The sequence below is a fragment of the Pleurodeles waltl genome, chromosome 4_2, assembly GCF_031143425.1.
Source record: "Pleurodeles waltl isolate 20211129_DDA chromosome 4_2, aPleWal1.hap1.20221129, whole genome shotgun sequence".
NCBI classification, from domain to species: domain Eukaryota; kingdom Metazoa; phylum Chordata; class Amphibia; order Caudata; family Salamandridae; genus Pleurodeles; species Pleurodeles waltl.
Window position 1 is genome coordinate 68,439,063 of NC_090443.1, and position 23,371 is coordinate 68,462,433.

The window sequence follows — 23,371 nt, forward strand, 5'->3', positions numbered from 1 at the left end:
CCATGTGATAATCTAATAATCCTTTCCATCTCCAAGGTGTTGCCGCATAAGGTACATCCAGTGTTGAGACAAGCACCACCTCGGCAACTGTTTTGCTCTGATACAGCATCTCTGGGTACTAAATTTGAAGAGGAGGCGGAGTATGGGATATTTGACCCGGCTGATGACATTGCCCAGGGTTTCCCTGAAAGGAACTGGTATGACTTCCCTTGACACTGATTTAGTGACTCCCCCTGGTCCTGCCACAGAGGAGAATGCATCTTTTGCAATGGTGATCAGGCGGGCAGCTGACACCCTTCACCTCCAGCTTCCGGCGGTGGAAGTGGAAGCTAACTTATTGACGGAGGTCTTTCAGCTGGGACACACAAGCTCAGAACCCATGCCTCTGTTTAATGAGGCCCTTAGGATGTTCTTCTGGGGGCCTGCTCCAAGCCATGTTCAGGGGTGCCAGTAAACTGTCAAATGGCTTGCAGCCATCGCCCAGTTCCGGGAAACCCCACATTCTTGATCCAGCATCCCACTCCAGACAGTTTAATTGTGCAATTCTCTTCAGCGAGGGTCATTTCAGGGGCTTTCTCCACTGCCGCTCTGGACAGAAAGTCCAAGAGGCTGGACACGTTTATAAAAAATACCTTTTCCTCCACCAGCTTATCCCTGTGGTCAGTCAGTAACACTTGTCTTGTGCGCCACTTTCCCCACACGTTGTGTGGTTTGGTGGTGAAAGTGATTCCTATTGTCCCCGCTGAAGCCCGAGTGACTCTTGCCAAAGTCATCGTCAATGGCTGGGACACAGAAAAATGCATTATATTTTGTGGATTGGACACCACTGACTCCATTGGGAGGGCAATGGGTTCTACAGTGACTCTCATATACAGGCTTGGTTCGCTCCTTAGGATCGACCACTGCCTCATGTCAGCAGCATTCCTCCTTTTTACCCTCCGGTGGCTACAGTAAGGGATTTCAACCTCAGGAGTACAACCCACATCCCCAAGACCAGTAGGCTCCCCAGCATTCTTGTGGCTGAGGTAGGGGCTCCCAGAGGCACCGTTCTGCTCAGTCCTCCACCCTTTCCACTACTGCCCCCAGCAAACCTCTTTAGTGTGCTCTCCCTGGCACACACCCATCCAGTAGGAGGCATAATACAGCACTTTGTACCAGCTTGGCAAGCGGTCACCTCAGACAAGTGGGTGTTACAGATTGTGTGGTGGAGTTACATACTTCCATTTCTCGAAACACTCCCACCAACGCCTCAGTCTGAAAAACAGGATCATCTGTCCCTGTTGCACCTTAAAGAGCTAGCTCTTTTGGTCAAAGTAGCAGTTGAGAGGGTTCTGACACCAGAAGGGTTTGCGTTTTTACTTCTGCTTCTTTCTGGTGACGGAAAAAGATGGAGGTCTCTGTCCTACTCTGGTTCTCTGCCCTGTCAGCCTCTTTCTAAAAAATGACAGATTCAAGATGCTCACCCTTGCCCAGGTCCTGTCTGCTGTGGACAGCGGATAGTAGCATTGGTACTGCAACAAGCAGGGTGGAGTTGGTTTGTGAACCCTGTGCCAGGAGGCCTTGTGCTTTTGGAAGTGGCTGGAATGTCATGACACATTCCTAGTCGTGCAGCACCTGGTAGAGTCTCTGAACTCTAGGGCAAAAGAACTCCCTCGTTGGTGCCTTACGGATCATGAAAGGCATTTGCATCCGGAGACAGTGTATGGTCTCTTCCACGAATGGAGAAAACCTTGTCTTAATCTATTTGTCACTGCCAAAGACATGCAGTGTCAGCACTTCTGCACCTTAGAGCTTCCAGAGCTGCTCTCACTAGGAGACACATTCCGCCTGGAGTGGAACATGGAATATGTACGCCTTTCCATAGATACCACTCCTTTCCCAGGTCCTCAAGAAGATAAGGAGCGACCATGCCCAAGTCATCCTCATGGCTCAGGATTGGGCATTGAGACATTGGTATCCAGAACTCCTGAACCCGCACATCCATCCTCTGATCAAGCTACCCTTGGAGGTTGGGTGGCCACAGCTGAGCAACTTTGAACTTCCTCCTGAGGTTGGGGATGTTATTTTGGCAGCCAGGAGTCTTTCAACAAAGTCAGTATATACCTGTGCCTGCTCTTGGGACAAATGTGTGGCTTGGTGAACAGACAAGTGCATTGACCCACTTCATGCGCATCTGTCTGTGTTGCTGTTTTTATTGTCCTTGGCCGAGCAATGCCTGGCACTGGGCACTGTTAAAGGTTACTTGGCAGCTATCTCAGCTTTTTTAAGGTTGCCAGATTAGCCGGTCTTGTTTAAGCCACGTATTCGTAGACTCAGTTTCTGAAAGGCTTGCAACACGTTTCCACCTTCTCCTCTCATTATGCCCCAGTGGGGCTTGAATCTGCTCCTCACCTTCCTGTTGGGTTCCCATTTGAGCCCATGCACAACTGTTCTCATGGTGTCTGACTCTTAAACGGTCTTCTTGCTCTCAAAATGGTGTGCTTGATGGCCATAACATCAGCCCAGAGGGTGAGAGAGTGTCCCGCTCTCTTGGTTCAACCACTGAATACTACATTCTTTCAGTACAAACTTGTTCTCCGAACGCGTGCCTTCTTTCTACCCAAGGTGGTGACCCCCCTCCATGTCGGTCAAGCGATCATCCTGCCTGCATTCTTTGGTCCATCTCACCCTTCCAAGGAGGGGGGGTAAAGCTCCATTATTTTGATCCAAAGAGGACCCTTAGATTTCGTATTGATCGAATCAAGGATCACCAACCGGACGGTCAGCTTTTCATTGGATTCACCAGACCAAAGATGGGTAGAGCTGTGCAGAAGAGGACCACCTCTCAGTTGATTATACTCTGCATAAAGATCTGCTATGCATTAGCAAAGAAGCAGCCTCCAGAAGGCAAGAGTGCTCACCCCATCAGGTTCAAGACTGTGACTACTGCATTAGCGCACAGGGTTCCTGTCCTTGATATCTGCCAGGCAGCTACATGGGCATTGCTTCATATCTTCATGAAGCACTATTGCCTAGATAGTCAGATCCGTCAAAGTAGGCACTTTGCCCACTCTGTCCTGCAGGTCGTCTTGGTTTAAGTCAGCTTGCAGCCCTTGCCGCCAGGGAGGTTATTGCTGTGGTATCTATTCTAAGGGAAGAAATATGTGGTGAGTCTCTTCTAGAAGAGCAAGTTACTTACCTTCAGTAATGCCTTTTCTGGTAGAGACTTTATCCGACCACAGATTTGTTACCAACCGTCCCTTCGTCCCCGCACCGCTAACTGTACTTCCTCAGATGGATCATCCTCTTAGACACAGCATGCTGGTAACCCTTGTTCTTATGTGGCCCGCATCTCTGTGTATTAAAAAAGCAACAAATGTCAGCGTGCTGGGGAGGCTCCTTATATAAGCACCTTGCATATCACATCCGGTGCAGATGACGGTGATGCAGAGCCTTCGGGCCATCTACTTGTGTGCAGAGGTACTGCTCAAGATTTTCCAGATCCAGTCTGACACCTGGGGAGTATTCTAAGGTAAGGGATCAGCAGTTAGATAGAATCTCTACCAGAAAAGGTGTTATCAAAGATAGGTAACTTGCTCTTTAGTCCCCCTCCACCTTGAATACTCATGATTGGAGCACCCTCTTTAGGCTATTCTTTCACATGCACGGATAAAGGCATACCCTTTAGCCTCCCCTTACAAACCCAAAATTGGTCATAATCTTTAGTCTCCTCTTACATGTTCGGGTATGAATGGGCACTCTTTTGTCTCTTCTTGTACACCCATGTATGTACACACTGTATAGTCACACTCTTGGATGGGCCAACTCCTTGATCCATTCATATACTTCTGCACAGTCTGACCTTGAACACTCAAGAATGGGGTACCTCCATTAATCTCCTCTTGCACACTATGGGATGTATACAAACTCCGTATCTCTTTCCACACCGAGATGTATCACACTCCTTAGTCTTCTGCTTCCTTAAGAATAGGGCACATATGGACTCTCCCCTTTTACACCCTGGAATGGGTCCAATCTTTAATCTCCTCTTGCATGCTGAGGGATGAGGACACACTCTTTGGTCTCTTCTTGCTCATTTGGACATGTACGCTCTTTAGGCTTACCTTGCATGCTCATGGTTTGGCCCACTCCTTAGTCTCCCTGTACTCTTTCATCTGTCTGTGGTCTTTCCACTTTGCTGAACACTCTTGGATGGAGAACACTCTTTAGTCTAAAACAAGCACACTCGGGAATGGGCACACTAGTTAGCACACACCCATCTCCGTGAAATGTCTTACATGGATGCTGTGTGCAATAGGCACACTCTTTGGTCTCAACTTGTGCATTCTGAGATATGCACTGCCCTTCAGCATCCTTTGCGTGCCAACGGATGAGGGATAAAGTCTTACGTCGCTCCTTGCACATTCAGTGATCACCACACTCTTTAGTCTTCCATCATACACCTGCACCGAGGAAAAGCCACAACCCTGATGCATGCCATTCACACACTGAAACAGGTACAAATTTTAGCCTGATTTTCCATAACCAGGAATGGGCACACCCTTACTTGCACATGCAGTAATGGAGAACACTTGTAGTATCTCCTTGTGCACTCAGGGGCAAGGCACACTCTTTGATCGTCAGATGCTCACTCAGCTGTAGGCTCTGGTGTAGTGTGTCCTTTCACATTCACAGATGGCTAATATTCTCTGGTATCCTCTTGCATGCTAAGAGATGAGCTCAATTTTAAATCTGCCTTTGCGCATGCAACAGTGGACATACCATTACTCATGCCGTGCACAATGGAAGATGGGGTACAACTGTAACCTCTCCTTGCTCACTCAAAACTGGGACACTATTGTCATTGTCCACCTGCACACTTAGGGATGAGGCACACTCTCTAGTCTCCCTTTGCACACTCAGTTGAAGGCAATCTACATTTGCATATTCCGAGACGAGGCTCACTCTTTAGTCTTCACTTGAATACTTATGGAATGGATAAACTCTACAGGCAGGTCCCACGGGAGGCTGTAAGAGAGAATGCCTGGGGACACTTGCCCATTTCCTTCACTGACTCTTTGCTTTTATTCCCACAGAATCCATGTGAAGGTGTCAGAGGTCACCCAGCTGGCATGACATATGCTGCCAACATTCTACCTCACCACCCTGGCCGGGGAACCTTTGAAGATTTCACTTGCTAAATGGCTGCCAGAAGACCCCATACCATCCAAACCACCAAAGTCCATCGCGAAACGGTCTCTGGTTGGGGCCATCCAGAAACAGACCTGGGACCCCTTGTGCAGCAATCACTTTCATCTTCAGTATTTGACCGTTCTCAGACAATAGACTGGCATCTCAGACTCATTGGATATCACTTTTTTATGACTTTTCTAATCTCGGGCCCTCCTGTGCTGTACAGTAGCTTCAGACATTCGCCATTGTCTACGCTCGATTGTTGCAGGTCTTGTTGCTCTGCGCTCTCATTTTATGCTCTTGTTGTTATAAAGCCCATGATCATTGCCTGCCTAACACCATCAGCTCATAACCCCAGGATTAGCTTTCTTCGGGCCCTTTCAAAAATGTGCACCTCATGATCAGCAAATTAAATGTATAGAAGAGAATCTGCACTCTTTCCACACATTCTAAAAAGTGTAACCCATAATCAGCACCCTTCCTGTGCTGTCTAAAATGGATGCTACAGTATTCACATTGCTCCTCTAGCCTCTTAATATGTGCCGAATAACCCACCCTCTCAGATGAGTGCTCTTAACACACCTTATCAATTCTATGGCCAAAGTGAGTTCCAGATACACTTTAGCAAGTCTGCGCCAGAGGATCCGTGCTTTTAGCCTAGTTTAGCTAGTCTACAACCCAGGATCAAGACACTTAAAGCCCCATAACAAGTCTGCGCCCCACAATCAGTCCTCTTAATGCATTGTATCAAGTCTATGTCCAAGGATGAGTCCTCCTAAAATAACCTTCCCAATTTATATCTGATGTCCAGAGTCCTTTTAGTGCCATCTCAAATGTATACTTTGCAACGTTTATGACTGTTACCACTCCTCATCTGAATTCTTTCACACATTTGTCCCTCTTATCACTCGCAGTCAAATTTGTATCTAGGATTATCGCTGTTATTAGAGGGGCAACATTAAATACTGTATACCCTGCAATATGAGCTGCTTGCTAAATCCTTTCAAATTCTGAATCCATATTCAGTATTCTTATAACACCCTCTCATGTATATACACAAAGATCAGAGCTTTTATCATAAGGGCGAGCACTAGCGCAGACATTTAATCCCCCAAATCAAGTCTTTTCAAGCTCCCACCAGATTTCTTTATTGGTTTGGATACCTCAAACTATGTTCTCCCCTAGGACCTACCCTCTAACATTTCCAAATTATAAGTGCCCTCAACACCCCCTTGCACTACACCACAAAATTAGTGATTGACAAAAAATCTGGGAAAAAAGCAGCAGGCCAGGAAAAGATAGCGATGTGTCAGAGAAAGTCAGAACAGCTCAGGAATGAAGTCGAAGGTTAGGGGAAAATGACAAATGTTTGCAGGAAGGCTTCAAATGTTCACTGTGAGTTGATAGCTAGAGATCACAGGAGGACAATAATAGATCTGAAGGTGACAGCCACAAACAACAGAAGGATAGCAGGGGGTCATGAGAAGGAAACAAAGGGACATGGGAGCCATAAGAAGACACTGGAAGATCAGCAGGTGGCCATGGAACATCAGCAGGTGGGCGCATGAAGTAGGGAAGAGATCTCAGGAAGAACAATAAATCATTAGAAGACATCAGTGGGTCAATTGAAGGTAGCAGAATGCTGAAGTAAGAGAGCAAGGAAGAAGCAAAGGATTCACAAGAAAGGAAAGAGGCCATAAGACAACAACAAAAGGTCAGAGGAAGCTAATAGAATGTAACATAAAAACACCAAAAGGTTGCAGAAAGAATAGTAAATGGTCATGGAAGGACAGCAAGCAACAGAAGGCAAAAAGAGATCATGGAAAAGCAAAAAAAGGTTATGGGAAGAGAGCAGGTGGTCTTAGCAAGGGATAAGAAGCAGACATGAAGAGATCACAGCACAACTCAAAATATTACATAGAAGGGCTGCAGAAGATCTGGGGGAGACAACAGATATGGGATATCAGCAAGATGTCACAGAGCTACAAGGGGTCACAGAAAGATAGTAGTCGGTCAAAGGAGATAGTTTGAGAACACTGTAAGACAACAGGATGTCAGGGAGTGGTTTCTAGAAGTTAACATGAAGCCATATGAAGACAATAAGTGGTCATGAGAAGACAGGAAGTCAATAAGTGCTCTCAGGTACAGAGGTCAATGGAAGTGAGAAGGCAATAGAAGATCACATGGAGATGGTAAGTGGTCAGAGAAAAACAGCAAAAGGTCGCAGTAACAGAAAATAGTCAGTGTTTTGGGAACAGGTTAATGTTAGGGAGGAGTCGAGGCAGGGTTTTGATACTTCAGGTCAATTTGTCAGAAGTTAGTCCATGCGTTGACAGCCATGGTGAATGTGTTTGGAGTAGGTCAATGAGCTGGCGTTCTGGGCCAAAGAATTAGGGGGAATATATATGAGAGGCTTGCGCCGCCAAAGCGCCACTTTTTTTGACACTCCAGCGGTGTAAGCCTCTCAACTATATCTATGAGGCCACACAAAGCCACTTTGCGTGGCTTTGAATGGTCTCATAAATGTGGAGTAAGACAAAGCATCGCAAGCCATTCTGCAGCACACATGGAAAGAGGAAAATGACTCTCTGGATTGTTTTTGTGTAGGAAGATGCCCCTCCCTGCACAGAAACAATCCTGCATTCAACACAGACATTCTTACACCATGGTGCAAAGGTGCATGCGTTGGCGCTAGGCAGCCAATTTTGCACCAGCGCAAGGGGAAAAGGTCAGGAATGCACCAAATTGCATAAATACAGGGAATTCCTGCCCTTTCATATTGACGTAGGGCAGCATGGAAGGAAGACTTGCCTGATTTAGAGTTTAGACAATGGGTTACTCCATCACAAATGTGATGGATACTCTAACTGCGGTATTACAATCTCCATAGGTTCTTATGGGATTGTAATATGGCGGACGAGATGTCCTTCATGTTTGTGACAGAGTAATCCCCTCAGCCAAACTGCAAATCAGGCTGATAGTTGCAAAGTACTCCCTGATGCAGTTCAGTGCTAGCAATAAAGTGGAGGTGGAAGGTTACACCCAAAAAACAAAAACATTAGGTGAGAGGTGAATAATCCACTGGACTGAGCCAAGCAGTGATTAACAATGTCCCTAGCCAGTGGCTGCAAGAGAATGATTAAAGAAAGCCAATGGTTGACAGGGGCAGACCGAAAGCCCACTTTATGTACATTCTAAGCAGTAGATCTGATGAGTGCCTCAGTGTAAACACCTAGACCTAAAAGTTATGTGGTGGCACTCACGCACCCATAGGACCTGCAGTCTTGCAGAGACGTGGTGCCACAGTACACACCAATGCAGACATGGCCTTTGATTAAAAGATTAAAAGAAATGATTAGTACATCCCCCTAGGTTCAGCACTGCCCCCACTGAGAAGTGCCATCATTGATCAATTGCGAAAGTTTCAAAAGGCCCTTAAATGCCAGTGCCGTCATTCTGTAGGGCCAAGGCAGTGAACCATGAAAGTTTCACAGACCTGCCAGTGAGTGTCCCTATAATCCATACATACCGCATAGAATGTTTATTTAATGCACAGAACTGACAATATATCCTCAATAAAAAAGTAAAAACCTTTATTGAAGGAAATGCATAACCACCTCAATTAAACAAAAGGTTAAATCATATTGTTCTTTTTAAAAACTAATACAAAATAAAATGACATAGCATATTTTATTAAGGTATCTAAGTAAATAAAAGAAAGTTACAAAATTGGAACTAAGCAGCCTGTCCTTTGCTAAGTTGGTGCCTTTCCTTACAAAATCTAAAATGAATGTTAAAACCAACAGCATGGGCTGTTTGTATCAACCAATATCAATCCACAATCACTTGGCAAAAGACACATAACATAACAGCGTCAAAAACGTTACCAGTTTCCGGAATAAATGGAGATAAGGGCCCCTCATGCAGAAAGCTGTAGCTCCTTGATCCATTTTTATGTTAAAATTCCTAAAAGTAACATTTTCTATCAACAAAGTAACAGGAGCTTATGAAGTGCACTTAAGATTGATTTTTAAAGCGCACAATCTACACTACTGAGGTGATTCAAGTAAATGCTTCTTGTGTAGAACAAGTTATGTGATCTCACATGCTCTCTAGAAGGATACCTAACCTGCTAATAACGTAGGGTACTGTTAGTTTAGAAGTAGTGCAGTGCCCCAGGAAAATGCAGGCACTGCCCCATTTTAAGATATATCAATTACACAACAGGGCTCACCATGCCACAACTATAAATATTGCAGTGCGTTCAGAGGAGTACAGTACCCCTTAAAAAGATCACAGTACATACTACTCAGTGCCTGACTACCAGTGCATTGTTAATTGCAATATGTGCGGTAACTCCTGTTATGGCTTGACTTCATTAAAAGTGTGACAATACTACAGAAGATTTTCAATACTGTCCCAGTAAAGGCAATCGAGTATCAAAGAGAAGTGCCAATACAGTCCAATTTCAAGTATTGCAACAATACAGAAATATGATGGTTTTGTCCGATTAGGGGTATTGGCATTCTGCAAAGAAGAACCACTACTATTCCTTGAAAAGTATTACAGTGCTACAGAGATGTGCAAGTGCTTTCCCATTAAAGGCAATCATGCACCACAAAGGAGTGCTGATACAGTCAGTAAGTAGTATTGCGGTACTGCAGACCAGTGATGAAACTATTAAAAGTAAGGCAGTACTTCAGAGAAAATCTAATACTGTCCCATTAGAACAATTACAGTGCTACAGAGAACTTCAGGTCCTTTCCTATTAGAGATATTGCAGTTCCTTAGGGAAGTGTTATTACTGTTCCATTAGTAGTACTGTGGCACCGAACAAAGGTATGGTATCATCCAATGAAAAGTCCTGTAATACTACAAAGAGGTGCTAATACTGTCCCCATAAAAGTATTTTGATTTTTCCAAATAATTGCAGTGCCAATTACCTATATTAATTCTGTGTGGGAAGCTGGGGTCTTGTCGTATCCACAAGACAGCAGTACCACCAGTGTCCTCCACCTATCTGGTCTGTTAAGTTCCTTATCAGAGAAGGGTTAAGTTTAAATTTCAACAGCAATGTTTACAACTATGACATTTTGCATTTTGCAAAGATTCACATTTTTAAGCTTCCATTGCAGGTGAAACTTTTTTAAAAAAAAGTTTTTGCATAAGTACTTGATCGCATAATAAAATCAAGTAAAATTTAAGTTTGTAAAGTACACATAGGGGCTGAATTTGAGTTTGGTTGGTGGATGGTAGCCATTGGGATTAAGGAGTACTTTGCCATCGACATTCTGAGGACCCCCCCAAGCCAAATCTAGAGTTGTCCACCAACCAGTCGACAAGTCTAAACATTGGCAGGAACCATTGTAATGACAGTTCCTGTCAACGTTGTAAAAGTTTGACAAACGTTTTTTTCCAAAAATGATGGCCACCCTTCAAACTTTTAGAAGGTTTTTTTTGTTCAAAAACAAACTCCCAAAACCGGAGTTTGTTTTTGAAAAATGAAAAAAGTTCCGAACCCCACACCATAGGAGTTTCCTTCCATGGTGTCGGAGCCATCATTAATTTTTTTCTGTCTATCGGCAGAGATAGACAGCAAAAGAAACATATAATGGCATCCACACTAAATAGGTTGGACGGTGTTGTGTTAACCTCCAATGGCCTGTACTCCGTGCGGTCATCGGAAGAGTAGGTTGAAGATGGAGCCAGAGTAGGGTCCGTCGTTGACATACTTATGTTTCCTCACCTCTAAGTATTTACTATGTGATTGTTACAATGTTTTTTAGGGTTCCCCTGAGTGTTAAATGTCTCTTAAAGCAGTTTTTTGCAAAAGAGCTTTCTCATAAATACGTTTTTGTGAAAGAGAATCAATTGGGTTTTACTGAGATTTTTTCCATTGAAACTACTTTTGCGTATTTTTTCTTGCAATTTATACTGCAAATTTCATGAGGGTTGGGAAGATTTAAAAAATAAGTCACAACGTCTGTAGAGGAAAAACCTTGCAAGTTTTTGTCACCTATCCTACATGCTTGGGGTGCACTGATTTTATGGAAGCACCAAATAGGGTTCCCTTGACTGTATCAGACTGTTGACTTCTGTTTTGCCATTAAAAGTTTGTATATTTCCACCTATCACTTTATATAGACATATATATATAAATATATAAATATATACATATTCAAGGATCATGTACATGGCGCCTCAGTGTATATAGGCATTCAATAGGTATTAGGGTTCAGTTGTTCCTGTGCCATCGTCCTTCTCGTGAGCGGCGAGTATATTCAAGTTTTGCCGTCTCTCCAGTATCTGTACTATGTACATATGGGTTCATATGAAGCACAAGAGAACAGATGCATTGTATATCAATATTTGCAGCTGGTGAAGATGATATAAATAGAAAATTCCCTGATACTGGAGTGTTGTCTTTCTAAGCAGCGCCATCTATATGGGATAAGTGACGTGCATTGTCTGCAACATCTGTGTGTGCTGGGCCATTTTCAGGACTCCTCACAAGCTTATTTACCACTGCCGACATGGTTATGTATGTGTATGTATATATTATAATATTATAATATAAGGTATGTAATATAATAGTATTGTTGATATATTATTTCCTGTGCTGCTTGCAAGTGTGCTTACTACTATTCAAGTGGTCAAACCTGTGTGTCTGTGCGCATGTGTGCATTTGTGTGTGCATTTATGTGTACATAGTACTACCAGTAATATTATAACATGATAAAATAATATTAGAATTATTTTCATGGTTCCTGGCAAGTGTGTTTATATAAATACCATATTTGTCTGTGTTTACGTGCATGTGTGGATAAACATACTAAGGCATGCATGTGTGCATAAGGATGTGCGTGTAGCATGCTTTGTCTTGATACAGGCTGAGGAGTGCAAAGTCAGTATTACTTAGATCATCTAAACATCAAGCACACCACACCCTTTTTTGATGAAAGGTGACCCAATATCATGGTAAAAGGAGATATTATGAGCATGTATATTTCTGATGGATACGTCTCCTGCAGATTCCTAACCTGTAGGACAACCACAGGCATCAGACTGGATCCATAAACTTCAAAGCACCAAGGTCCCCAGTAGAGGGCGCAGGACTCACACAGCACTGGAAATGACCACCCAGGCATTGAAGTGCCCGACCTGGTGTATCTACATCAGTTTACCACAGCTTTTTCAAACCTTTGAGGTTAGAGAGAAGATTAGCATCCATGAAGGATTGCTGTACCAAAATAACGTAAAATGGGATCTTACTAACTTTCCCTATAAGTCATCCATCAAATGGGGAGGCAGGCGAGTCAGTGAGAAATCTGCATTATCCACTAGAAAGATCACTACCACAAGTAAATAGCCTTTTTCTGATTGATACTTCTACCTGCAGGTTCCTCACCAGATTTCACAGCAGTGCCCTGCCCAGGAGGAAGGCTGGTGAGGGATTAGACTAGAAATCTTGCAGAACAGTTTCCAACCCTGTGCACCTCCACATCCAGGCAATCATGCTTCACAAAGATGTGCAAGGAAGCCCATGCCTCTGCTTTACATATGTCTGTAATCGGGACACTCCAAGCCAGTGCAGAAGTGGTCGAAACATCTTGAAAAACACACAACGTGGGAAATACTAAAATATGTTTATTTCTAAAATAGGAAGTACAGCTTAACAACCACACAGCTAGCTCTCTGTCTGGCAACTGTCAACATCAAAATTCCTAGTCCCTTAACAGTCCTCTCCCCCGAACGTTCCTCACACCTTCCCTTTGAACAACAAAATGAAAAACACTAATAAAACAAACTACAAAAGAAACTTAAAAGATATACCTATAAAATAAGAAATACAGAATTAATAACACACTAAATACGTTGTGCAAGTTAGATGTGTACAAAATCGTTCAACTTTAAAGAAATATTCTTTGCTTGTTTACTCCTACAAACACATGTAAAATCTTTCAATTCCATTGGAATGTTCTTGGCTCGTATACGCTTCCAAACATCAACCTTATTTCTCTTGTTCATCATATTATCCTTAGGATGTTTAGGAACATATCCATCATTAGTTACGCTTGTTCTATGACTTGCATCAGTGGGAGCTACAGATTTTTCTTGTGCAGCGTCACAAATATCATAATTTGTTGAACTTGTTCTATGGACCATACTTCCAGAACCCACAGAGTCATTCCATACATTCCCAGCTTCACACACATTTCTTTTTTCTTGTCATAATCATTTTTTCCTGAATCACTTTTCATATCAAAATAAGAACTTTTAGTGACACTGCACTTTGCTCCATGTCTCTTTGTCAACGTACCTCTGCACACAGAAATTCTTTTGAAATTCCATATTTTACCACCTTCTACTCGTACTGCTTTACTAAAAATGTCTACAGTCTTTACAGGATCTGACCATTTGGCCATTTGTTTTTTCAACTCTCCGCCCATTTTCACTCTTACCTCATCACCAGTCTTCAACTTGGAATATGCAGAAATAGCTTTAGGACTCCTTTCACACATCTTTTCCTTATATCTCTCCACTGGCTCTCTGATCTTGGCAAAATCAATATCAGCGTCACTGGCATTTTTCCCTCTCAACCACCACAGCATCAATTTCCTTCCCGGCTTCCTTCCTCGCAACATTTCAAATGGGGATAAACCCGTAATTGAATTAGGTGATGTCCTGTATGCTAAGAAGGTACCTTTTGACGCTTTCTTCCAAGGCAAACAACTTTTTATGGGTAATTGAACTGATTCCTTAACTAGCTTATTAAAACGTTCTATTTGACCATTGGCCTGAGGGTGATAATTAGACACTCTAATATGTAAAACTCCACATCTTTTTTTTAAAAACTGTGAATTTCTATGGTTACAAATTGGGGCACATTGCCTGGCACAAATTCTTCAGGCATCCCTTCACAACAAATAATATCATCTAGAAATTCTATAACTTGAGCAGAAGTAACGTTTTCCACCATTTTTAGCTTTGGCCCTTAGTAAAATGATATTCACAACAATACCATACATTTCCTTGTTGGGTGACTTCCTGAATGGACCCAATATGTCCACTCCTAACTTCCACCAACGTCATCAAGCATATTCAATAGGACTCGCATCCACTACCAATGCTTTGGCTGACTTATCACTACTCACACACATCTTACAGTCTCTTACCCAATTATCAATCATACCATCAATTCCAGGCCACCAGTAAAAGTCCTGTAATCTTCTTTTGTGGTAGAGATACCCATATGACCCTCATGTGCTAACAATAAAATGTATTTTCTTAAATTCTTAGGTGGGACAGTCTTGTCACCTCTAGTTATTGTACCATCAAAAATCATTAATTCCTCCTTTACTTTGAAAAATTAAGAAATTTCATTTCTTCTGCCCAGCTTTTGCTCAAAATTTGTCTGAACGTCTTTCAGAATATTGTCATTATGGATAGCCTCTTTCCATATTTCTCCAGATATGGTTTTTAACATGGTATACTTTGCATTACAACCATTAATGCCGTCTAGAGTAAATGTCACATCACATTCTGCTTATTCTGTCAAATTCACCATATCCTCAGTAGGAAGACGAGACATACACAACCAGGTACATACTCCACAACACATTGTTATTCTTGCAGTTTGGGTGCCAATCTTGATAAACAAACAGTTAACATTCTTCCTCCACCTGGAGCTAGCATAATTAACAATGATTTATGGTCAGTTCTAAAAAAAAATGTCATTCCCCACAAAAACTGATGAAAATGTTGCACTGCCCAAGCAAAAGCCAACAATTAAATATTTTTCTATGGTAGAATAATTGCACTCTGAACCTCTCAATGATCTGGATGTATATAAAACTACCCACTCATCATGTTTGTCTTTTTGCATGAGCACTGCTCCTAGACCAAGACTACTGGCATTTACTGATACAATACCTTCTTCTCCTACTGTGTATGATTTTAAAAATGGTGCTGTAACAATTCCTTTCTTCAATAACTCAAACACCTCTTGTTCTTTCACACCCCATTCATATTTAGCATTATTCTTCAGTAACTGTCTGAAAGGATACACTTTAGTTGCATAATCCTGTACAAATTTTCTGTAAAATTCTGTTAACCTTAGAAAAGACAACAATTGGTCGTTAAAAATAGGTGCCAGAGCATTAAAAAGCCTTTTCACATAGTTAAATTTGGGTTTATACCTTCCTTTTAAATTTCATGCCCTAGGTATGCACCTCTATCCTGCATGAACCTACATTTAGAAAATGTCAGTGTCAACCCCATTGTCTTGCAATCTCTTTAATACTTCTTGTAATATCTTATCAGGTTCCTCATGAGTTTTCCCTAAAATCAATATATCATCCTGGAAGGCAACAGCTCCCTGAATCCTTGCTAACACACTCTTCATTAAGCGCTGAAACACTGAGGCAGTGCTTTATAATCCAAATGGCATAGTACTGATACATGCCTTCAGGCATCACAAATGCTGTTAGTTGTTTGAATTATTCATGTAATTCTACTCGGTGGTACAGACTTGCCAAGTCGTCTGTGGAAAAAATGATGGCACCTGCCAATGTTGATATCATCTCATGAATATTGGGTAAAGGGTGTTTGTTTACCTAAATTTCCTTATTTAGACTGTGCAAGTCTACACATAAATGAAGTTTGCCAGATCCTTTAAGAGACAAAACAGTAGGAGATACCCAAGAAGAAGATTCTATAGTGTCTTTTATTATCTTCTCTACTAAATCATTCGACATGACTTTTAAGTTTAAGTTTTTAAGTTTATCATGATATGCTAAAGGAATATTCCTAACCTTGTATCTTACAGGTATTGCTTCTTCATTCAATACGATTTTGTGTTTGAAATCTACATATTTCCCCAGTTTCTCTTGAAACAAATCTGGAAACGATGTCTGAATGTCAGGAACATACTTTGTATTATCAGTTATAATTGCATACAGTGGCAGGAAAGCATTTGGGTCCAATCATATACCCAATTCTTGTTGATGAGCCCATCCTAATATGGCAATCCCTTTGGTTGCACACATATACTTTGCCTTTTGTCCTCCTCCCTTCAAATTGTAAATGTCAAAAAATTCCCTTGTAAATCAATCTTGTGATCTAAATATCGTCCTGACTGTATATCAGGTGGAGACAATCTTTTGTTACACTATATATCATTGAAAAATGTCTTATCAATAATGCTGTATTAAGCACAAGAGTCAACCATCATTGTTTTGCATCCACAATTATTGTACATCTAGAAAAACTTTTACATTTGGTTGTATCACTCACACATAGAATGGAATTAAATTCAACACAATCTTCATTTCCCTCTTCACCAGTAATGCAATTAACTTCTTGGGAAGTTCCCGATTTACATACCCTTCCAAAATGTCCCTTTTTTTTACATTTAGCACATAATTCATTCCATGCTGGATACCTTTCAAAATTGCCAACATAGTACAAACTTCCACATCTGAAACAACAATATTATTTCCCTTGCCATTGTTTTTGAAATCTGAGTCTTGATTGTACTTGGACAATGCCTGACTCTTCACTATACAAACTTAGGAATTCGTTTCCTGTGGTTTGACATTCTGGTTTCTGATCTCATTTACAAACTTTTCAGACTATTCAATGCTTTTGGCACTATTTACAACTGCACTTAAGGAAGACTCTGTACCAGCCCATAGTCTTTCTTGGCTCTTCTTATTTTTAGTCTTCATCATTATTTGATCCCTCAATACTTGTTTGTACATATTATAAATACGCAGGATCCAGCTAGTGTCTGTGGTACAGTTGCATAATCCTCTATCAACTCTTCTTCCTTTTGTGCTTGTGATTAAAATTTAAATCTCTCCATCACTGTGTTGATTTGTCTTCCAAAAGGAATGTTCAATCGTTTTAGTTCTTGGTCAAAAACAGTCATATCTCCAGCTCCCTCCAAAGGACATAAATTACTGAATTCTTTTAGGCCAACGTCTCCTAAACAATGCTCAAGTAATGATAGTTTCCTTTGTGCTGTCTTCATCTTTTAGTACCTAAACATAAGCCAAAAACATGGGATACCACAATTCCCATCCCATTTTTGGTTCCTTTTCAGTTAACAAAAAATGGGGTGGAGCTACAATATTTGTCATAGTTAGCCAACCCTGAAATTGAGTATTATGGAGAAAGTAGGGAAAATTTGTAAAAAAAAAAAATCTTCCCAAACTAAAATGGCTGAAAAATGAAACTTAGATAGTCTCACAACATAAAACAGTCCAATCCAAGATGGCTACCAAATACTGTTCATTGACTTGCAAAACAACCCAGTCCAAGATGGCCACCAAATATTGTTCATTAACTTGCAAGGAATTGTGAGAAAGAATAGGGTTGCAATAAATGAAGAAAGATGGCCACCAGAAAACACGTTTCTAATAGCACATCAATTGCTAATATACTGCAGGGAGGTGCGCTCTCTCATGCACATTGCCATAAATACTGGAAGGCTGAATTAGAAAAAGTCCAGTGAAACACTATCCTGGAATTAGGGTAAATAATACCCTTGAACGAAATCCAGACACAAAGACACTGCAGAAATTAATCCTCTGGGCATGCGTCAGGGAACGTTGCTAGCATGAAGGTACTGCAGAAGAAACAAGCGATTTGAAGAGGTGAGCACTGCTCTTCCATCAGTGCACCCACTCATTGCCAAATTGTGTGAGAAACACACAACGTGGGAATTAATAAAATACATTTATTTCTAAAATAGGAAGAGCAGCTTAACAACCACACAGCTAGCTCTCGTCCACCAACCATCAACATCAGAATTTCCAGCCCCTTGAGATTCCTCTCTGCAAACGTTCCTCATAAAGAGAACACTACATATTGCCCTGGTGGAATGGGCTCTGATCCCTTCAGGAGGCTTCTTCTTGGCTAAGGCATAGCAGGTCTTGATACAGAAAATAAACCCTTGAGATAGAGTTCTCTTCTGTACTGCCGTACCTTTTTTTGGCACCACAGTAGCTGACAAAGAATTGGTCACTTGACCGGATGTCCTTGCTGCGATCCATGTAGTAATTAACTGGGATTGCTTACAGAATATTGGAACCCACTGTGCTCAAAATCTCGAAGGACCAAGATATTGAGAAGGTAAGTGCAAATAGGTACGTAAAGATTTAGGCCCATATTTATACTTTTCTAGTGCTGCATTTGCGTCATTTTTTGACACAAAATCGGCGAAAACGTACAAAATATAATTGAATTTTGTAAGTTTGCGCCGCTTTTGCGTTCGTAACTCCACATCTATGTACCTTGAAGATATATATCAAGGTACATAAATGTGGAGTTATATATAGTAAAACTTTGCTCACCTATAGAAACTCACTTTCACAATATTTATGTCCTCAATATTCGTGACACAATATTTAGTTCAACAATGTTTTTGGTTTTGATATTCTGTCTGAACACCAACTAACCACCTGCCTAGGATCCAACCGATGCATCCACTCCTCCTGTTTTATGGGATGAAGGGGAGAGTAGAAGATCAGAAGAGTGAAAGACTGGACCAGCTGAAAAGTAGTGGCCACCTTGGAAAGGAAAGCAGGTAGACAGAGTATCCACCAGAAAGATGTTACTGCAGGTAAATAAATTTTTCTTTTGTATGCAAGGCCCACTTTTCAGCCTCATTGATTCCAAAAAGAGTTAAGATTACAGTATTATGCACAATGTGAATGGGAGGGTGGAGAATTACTTTTGGTAGCAAAGTGCTAAAACTTAACAGGTTGGCACCATTCACGTAACTGACAATATAAAAAGATAAACATGACGGTGCTGTAAATCATGCACCACAGCAATGAAAGGAGCTGATATTGTGATGCTTATAGTACAGGTCATTACTATTTGAATTCCGCGCCTAAGGGATGAAGTTCTTTCCCATCATAATATGCATCCAAATCCTAGCTCACGTTGCATGAGATAACCTTGGTTGAAGTACGCCTGCTGATCATAAAGACTTCAGATCTACCTGGGGCTTCGCAATATAAGACGGTGAAGATGACTCTTGGCCTGGTGAAAGCCAGTGCTTCTTTTGTTAAATAAACAATTAAATAAAATGTAAATGAAAATGTAGAACCCCAAAGCTTTTCTTAGGGGCCTGGCAATAGCTGATGCGATTGTAGGCCCAAATGTTGTTTACTGAAATATTGTGTGACAAACATATTGGCCCTCATTCTGACCTTGGCGGGCGGCGGAGGCCGCCCGCCAAAGTCCCGCCGTCAGGTTACCGTTCCGCGGTCGAAAGACCGCGGCGGTAATTCTGACTTTCCCGCTGGGCTGGCGGGCGGTCGCCTTCAGACCGCCAGCCAGCCCAGCGGGAAAGAGGCTTCCACGATGAAGCCGGCTCGGAATCGAGCCGGCGGAGTGGAAGCTGTGCGACGGGTGCAGTTGCACCCGTCGCGTATTTCACTGTCTGCGCAGCAGACAGTGAAATACATGTAGGGGCCCTCTTACGGGGGCCCCTGCAATGCCCATGCCAGTGGCATGGGCACTGCAGGGGCCCCCAGGGGCCCCGCGACCCCCCCTACCGCCATCCGGATCTCGGCGGTCCGACCGCCGGGATCTGGATGGCGGTAGGGGGGGTCGGAATCCCCGCGGCGGTGCAGCAAGCTGCGCCGCCGCAGAGGATTCAATGGGGCCGCGGTACACTGGCGGGACCCCGCCAGTGGTGCCGGTCCGACCGCGGCTTTACCGCCGCGGTCGGAATCCCCATTGGAGCACCGCCGGCCTGTCGGCGGTGCTCCCGCGGTCCTCCGCCCTGGCGGTCAAAGACCGCCAGGGTCAGAATGACCACCATTGTGTCCTAAATATTGTATACAAAATATATTTGATTTTTGTTCTAATAACTTCTGTGGGAAGATATTTTAATAGATGATATTTAGGACACAATATTCATGTCAGACAACATTCTGACAATGGTAATCTAGTATCACATAGTCAATGCTGTGTTGGGGTTGTCATATAATAAGGCTATCAAGTCCTGAATTCTATCTCTTGTCGCTTTTACACACCTTACACTTCATCTCTCTTTATTTCACTCTTTCAGGGTTTTTTAACTTGCTGCTTTCCTTCTTTGTCACGGTTTAACCATATTTCTCTTTCCCCTTCTTTCATCCTTTTCTGGCTTTTCTCTCTTGCTCTGAAAAATGAGTCCCACTGCCCAAAAATGAATGCCAGCGCCCACTACTTGCATTAAATAACCTCAGATGTTGAAAGTCATTAAAACTCAATAGCCATAGATTATGCAAGTCTGTCATAGAAAATGGGATTGGTGCACATAGCCCAGGGCTTAGATAAACTGGATTAAGGATAATTGTCAATATCCCCGGGACCATCAAAATTGACTTGCTGGCTTTAAGCTTTCATCTCCTGCTGGGCGTTTTGCAGCTATCCGTCTATTATACCTCACAAGGCAAAGACACTCCTGCAAGATATATTTTCAGTAGTTACACAAAAGGAGACCAATTAAATCATGAACAAGCAGTATGTAAAAAAATATTGCAAATCCAATAGGTTTGGGTTTCATGTGCTAACGCAGACAGCATTAGCCCATTAGAGCAAGACACACAAAAGGCAGCAGCAGGAGCGAATAGAGAGGGCTATAGTTGTAAAGAAGTGCCTCATGCAGTTCAAAGACAGCACTAGAGTAGAGGCAGAAGCATACATCCAAACAACCAACAGCATTTAGTGAGAGGTGAATATTCCAATTGATTGAGCCAAGATGTGATTGCCAAAGTCTCAAACTAATTGCTGAAAGAGGTTGATTAAAGAAAGACAATTGTTGAAAGGGGCAGACTCAAAGCCCACTCCAAGCATGCTGTTGGCAATAAGCATGTTTGACAACTGCACTGACAATCCCTAGACCAAAAACATGCAAAATGGCAAAATCAAAGCTTTATGTAGACACACATTTTTTTCCTGCTCCCACTCATACATATATTTTTATGGTCACCCTATAATGATGTTTAGGGTGGGTATTTATGCTGAACAAATATGGAAAATGGGGCATGGCCAAGATGGAGGAGAGGCAAGACACTTATTCCCTGTCTACCAGCTGGGATTGATGACATCTGCAGCAGTTGTAGCACCTACAGCCTTCAAAAGGCACTAACGTCTTCTCAATGAAACCACATCACAGAGGACCAGAGAGAAAGACAAACCTTTGTCACGGAAACACAGGGAAATGAAATATTTACTTTTGTCCACAAAACTGGGCCTGCAACGTGCTAAAATGGCGGCTCTCTGAGGAGAAACTTGACTGCTGTAGGTGAGATCCAGTGGGGCAACGAGGAGAAGCTGGTTCACCACTTTGCTAGGCGAGACTCGTTCTCAAGGGACCCTGCTCCCGCAGACCAGGCAGAGTCTTCCCAGGGCACCAAAGGTAAAAAAAAAAATAACAGTGCTAGATGACAAGATGCAGTCCGTCTCGATGCAGATAGTGGTACTCCGAGCCTCTGGGAAGGCTTTCATTTAGTGAATACTCAGGAGCAATCAAGGCCCTCCCACCCCCAGTTTGACAGACATTGTTCCAGTCAGCGATAGCACCAGGCTGACATTGGTTGGCCTGCAGCTCCAAGAAAGTGGAGCTGGCCTCATACAAATGGGCTAGACTTCGGCAACCCCGCAGAGCAAGTGGTCACAGAAAGAGAAGTGGAACCCAAGTGACATTCAGATTAGCCGACCACTACCTGCATTGCAGCACAGGGTTTCCAAGGTCATCTGGGGACCGGCAAGTTAAGGGAATTCTCCCAGTATGTGAACATATCCCAGGAGATTGTAGGGCCCGGCAAGAGGCTACCCAACGTAAGGGAAACAAGCCAAGATGCCTGGATGCAGTCAACTAGAGGGAGAGTCCGGAAAATGAGGGGGGAGCAAGGAGCATCAAGAGAAGCCAGAGACCCAGCAGATGACACCAGGCAGTGGCCCCATGGAGCGATGGGGGTGAGAGAGGAGGGGGAAGGAGATGGCCACTCTACCTCGGTGCGTGAAAGCTACAAACCAGGGGAGACCCAAGAGACTTAACTCTCCCAACAAAGAGAACGTTAGTCGAAAAGATGTTCCTGTTAGTTGCAAGTTCCAGTAAGAGGAGGAGCTGCACCAGTGTCACCCATGCTAAGCAAAATAAAGAAGGAAAAGACCTTGAACATGAATTTTACAGAGTACCCACCAAGACTAAATAACCCAAACTCACACCACTCTTTTTTCTATATCTAGTGAGACATCTCACAATAGTATCCGCCCCAGCCAAAGTAATCAGAAATACTATAAGCACAGAGTAGATTAAAAGGGAGAATTAACCTCTTAGAAGAGATCACTTAACAGAAAAATAGATGTGGAGAATGAGATCATGGACATTCCTACAGAAATACTTTGCGTCAGCAAAGAATAAGAGGAAGGGGTTGGAATTCTTAGAGGACACCATGGGAGGTTCACTGCATTAAACACAGATAAAGACAAGAAGGGATGGTGAATATGTGTTAATGGAACAATGAGAGAGAGTATTTTGCCTTTGGCGTCAGTCTACAAACTAAAGCAGGGGTAAGAATCAGTCCTAAAACCATTCCGGAGATGTTAGCTGTAGCCATAGGTCCTTTTATAACGGCAGGAGACTGGAATCTGATACAATATAGTAAACATCACAAATCCGTCTACAGAGATGGGGACACTGGAGTTCTTTTTGATGCAGGGAATACGTGCCTAACAGAGATGGGTGTACTGAATAGTAGGTTGACCAGACATCTCAAGAAGGATACTTCTCACATTGCTCGGCCTTAGCAGATACATCTTATGTGAGAATAAACAAGTTGTTATTATTACTAGCTCTAGAACTTAAACAAGACGGAATTAAGATAGTAAATGGAAAATAGAGTCAAATCGTTGTCCAATCACACAAATGAATCTTAGGCACACCTGAAAGGTAATTTTAACACTCATCTATTGAAAGATACAGTTGCCAGAGAGGCAATCCAATCTTAAAGAAACAATTGTATTGAACAGTAATGTAGGTGAATGCCTGCCCCAATATTATAAAAGCCATAATCAGAAGCATTTGCATAGTGTTGGGGAGAGGGGGATAGGCTCAACAAAATCTGAGAACGTGTATTTCTGGAACAGAAGAAGAAACGCCAAAAACTAGATAGCCTTCACAAGAAAACAA

The 23,371-nt window shown here is 42.5% G+C and overlaps 1 protein-coding gene across 2 annotated transcripts in view; it reads left to right on the top strand.

Annotated features, from left to right (window-relative positions):
- The window catches only part of ASIC1 (acid sensing ion channel subunit 1), a 324,144-nt gene extending 312,849 nt beyond the window's left edge, over positions 1 to 11,295 (top strand). Inside the window, exon 12 of one of the 2 annotated variants that reach the window (XM_069230676.1) lies at positions 5,076 to 11,295. In XM_069230676.1, the coding sequence (XP_069086777.1) occupies positions 5,076 to 5,180 (105 nt within the window). In that variant the 3' untranslated portion in view covers positions 5,181 to 11,295. The remainder of the gene's footprint in view (positions 1 to 5,075) is intronic. The other variant, XM_069230677.1, reaches the window with a different exon arrangement.
- Positions 11,296 to 23,371: the final 12,076 nt, after the last annotated feature.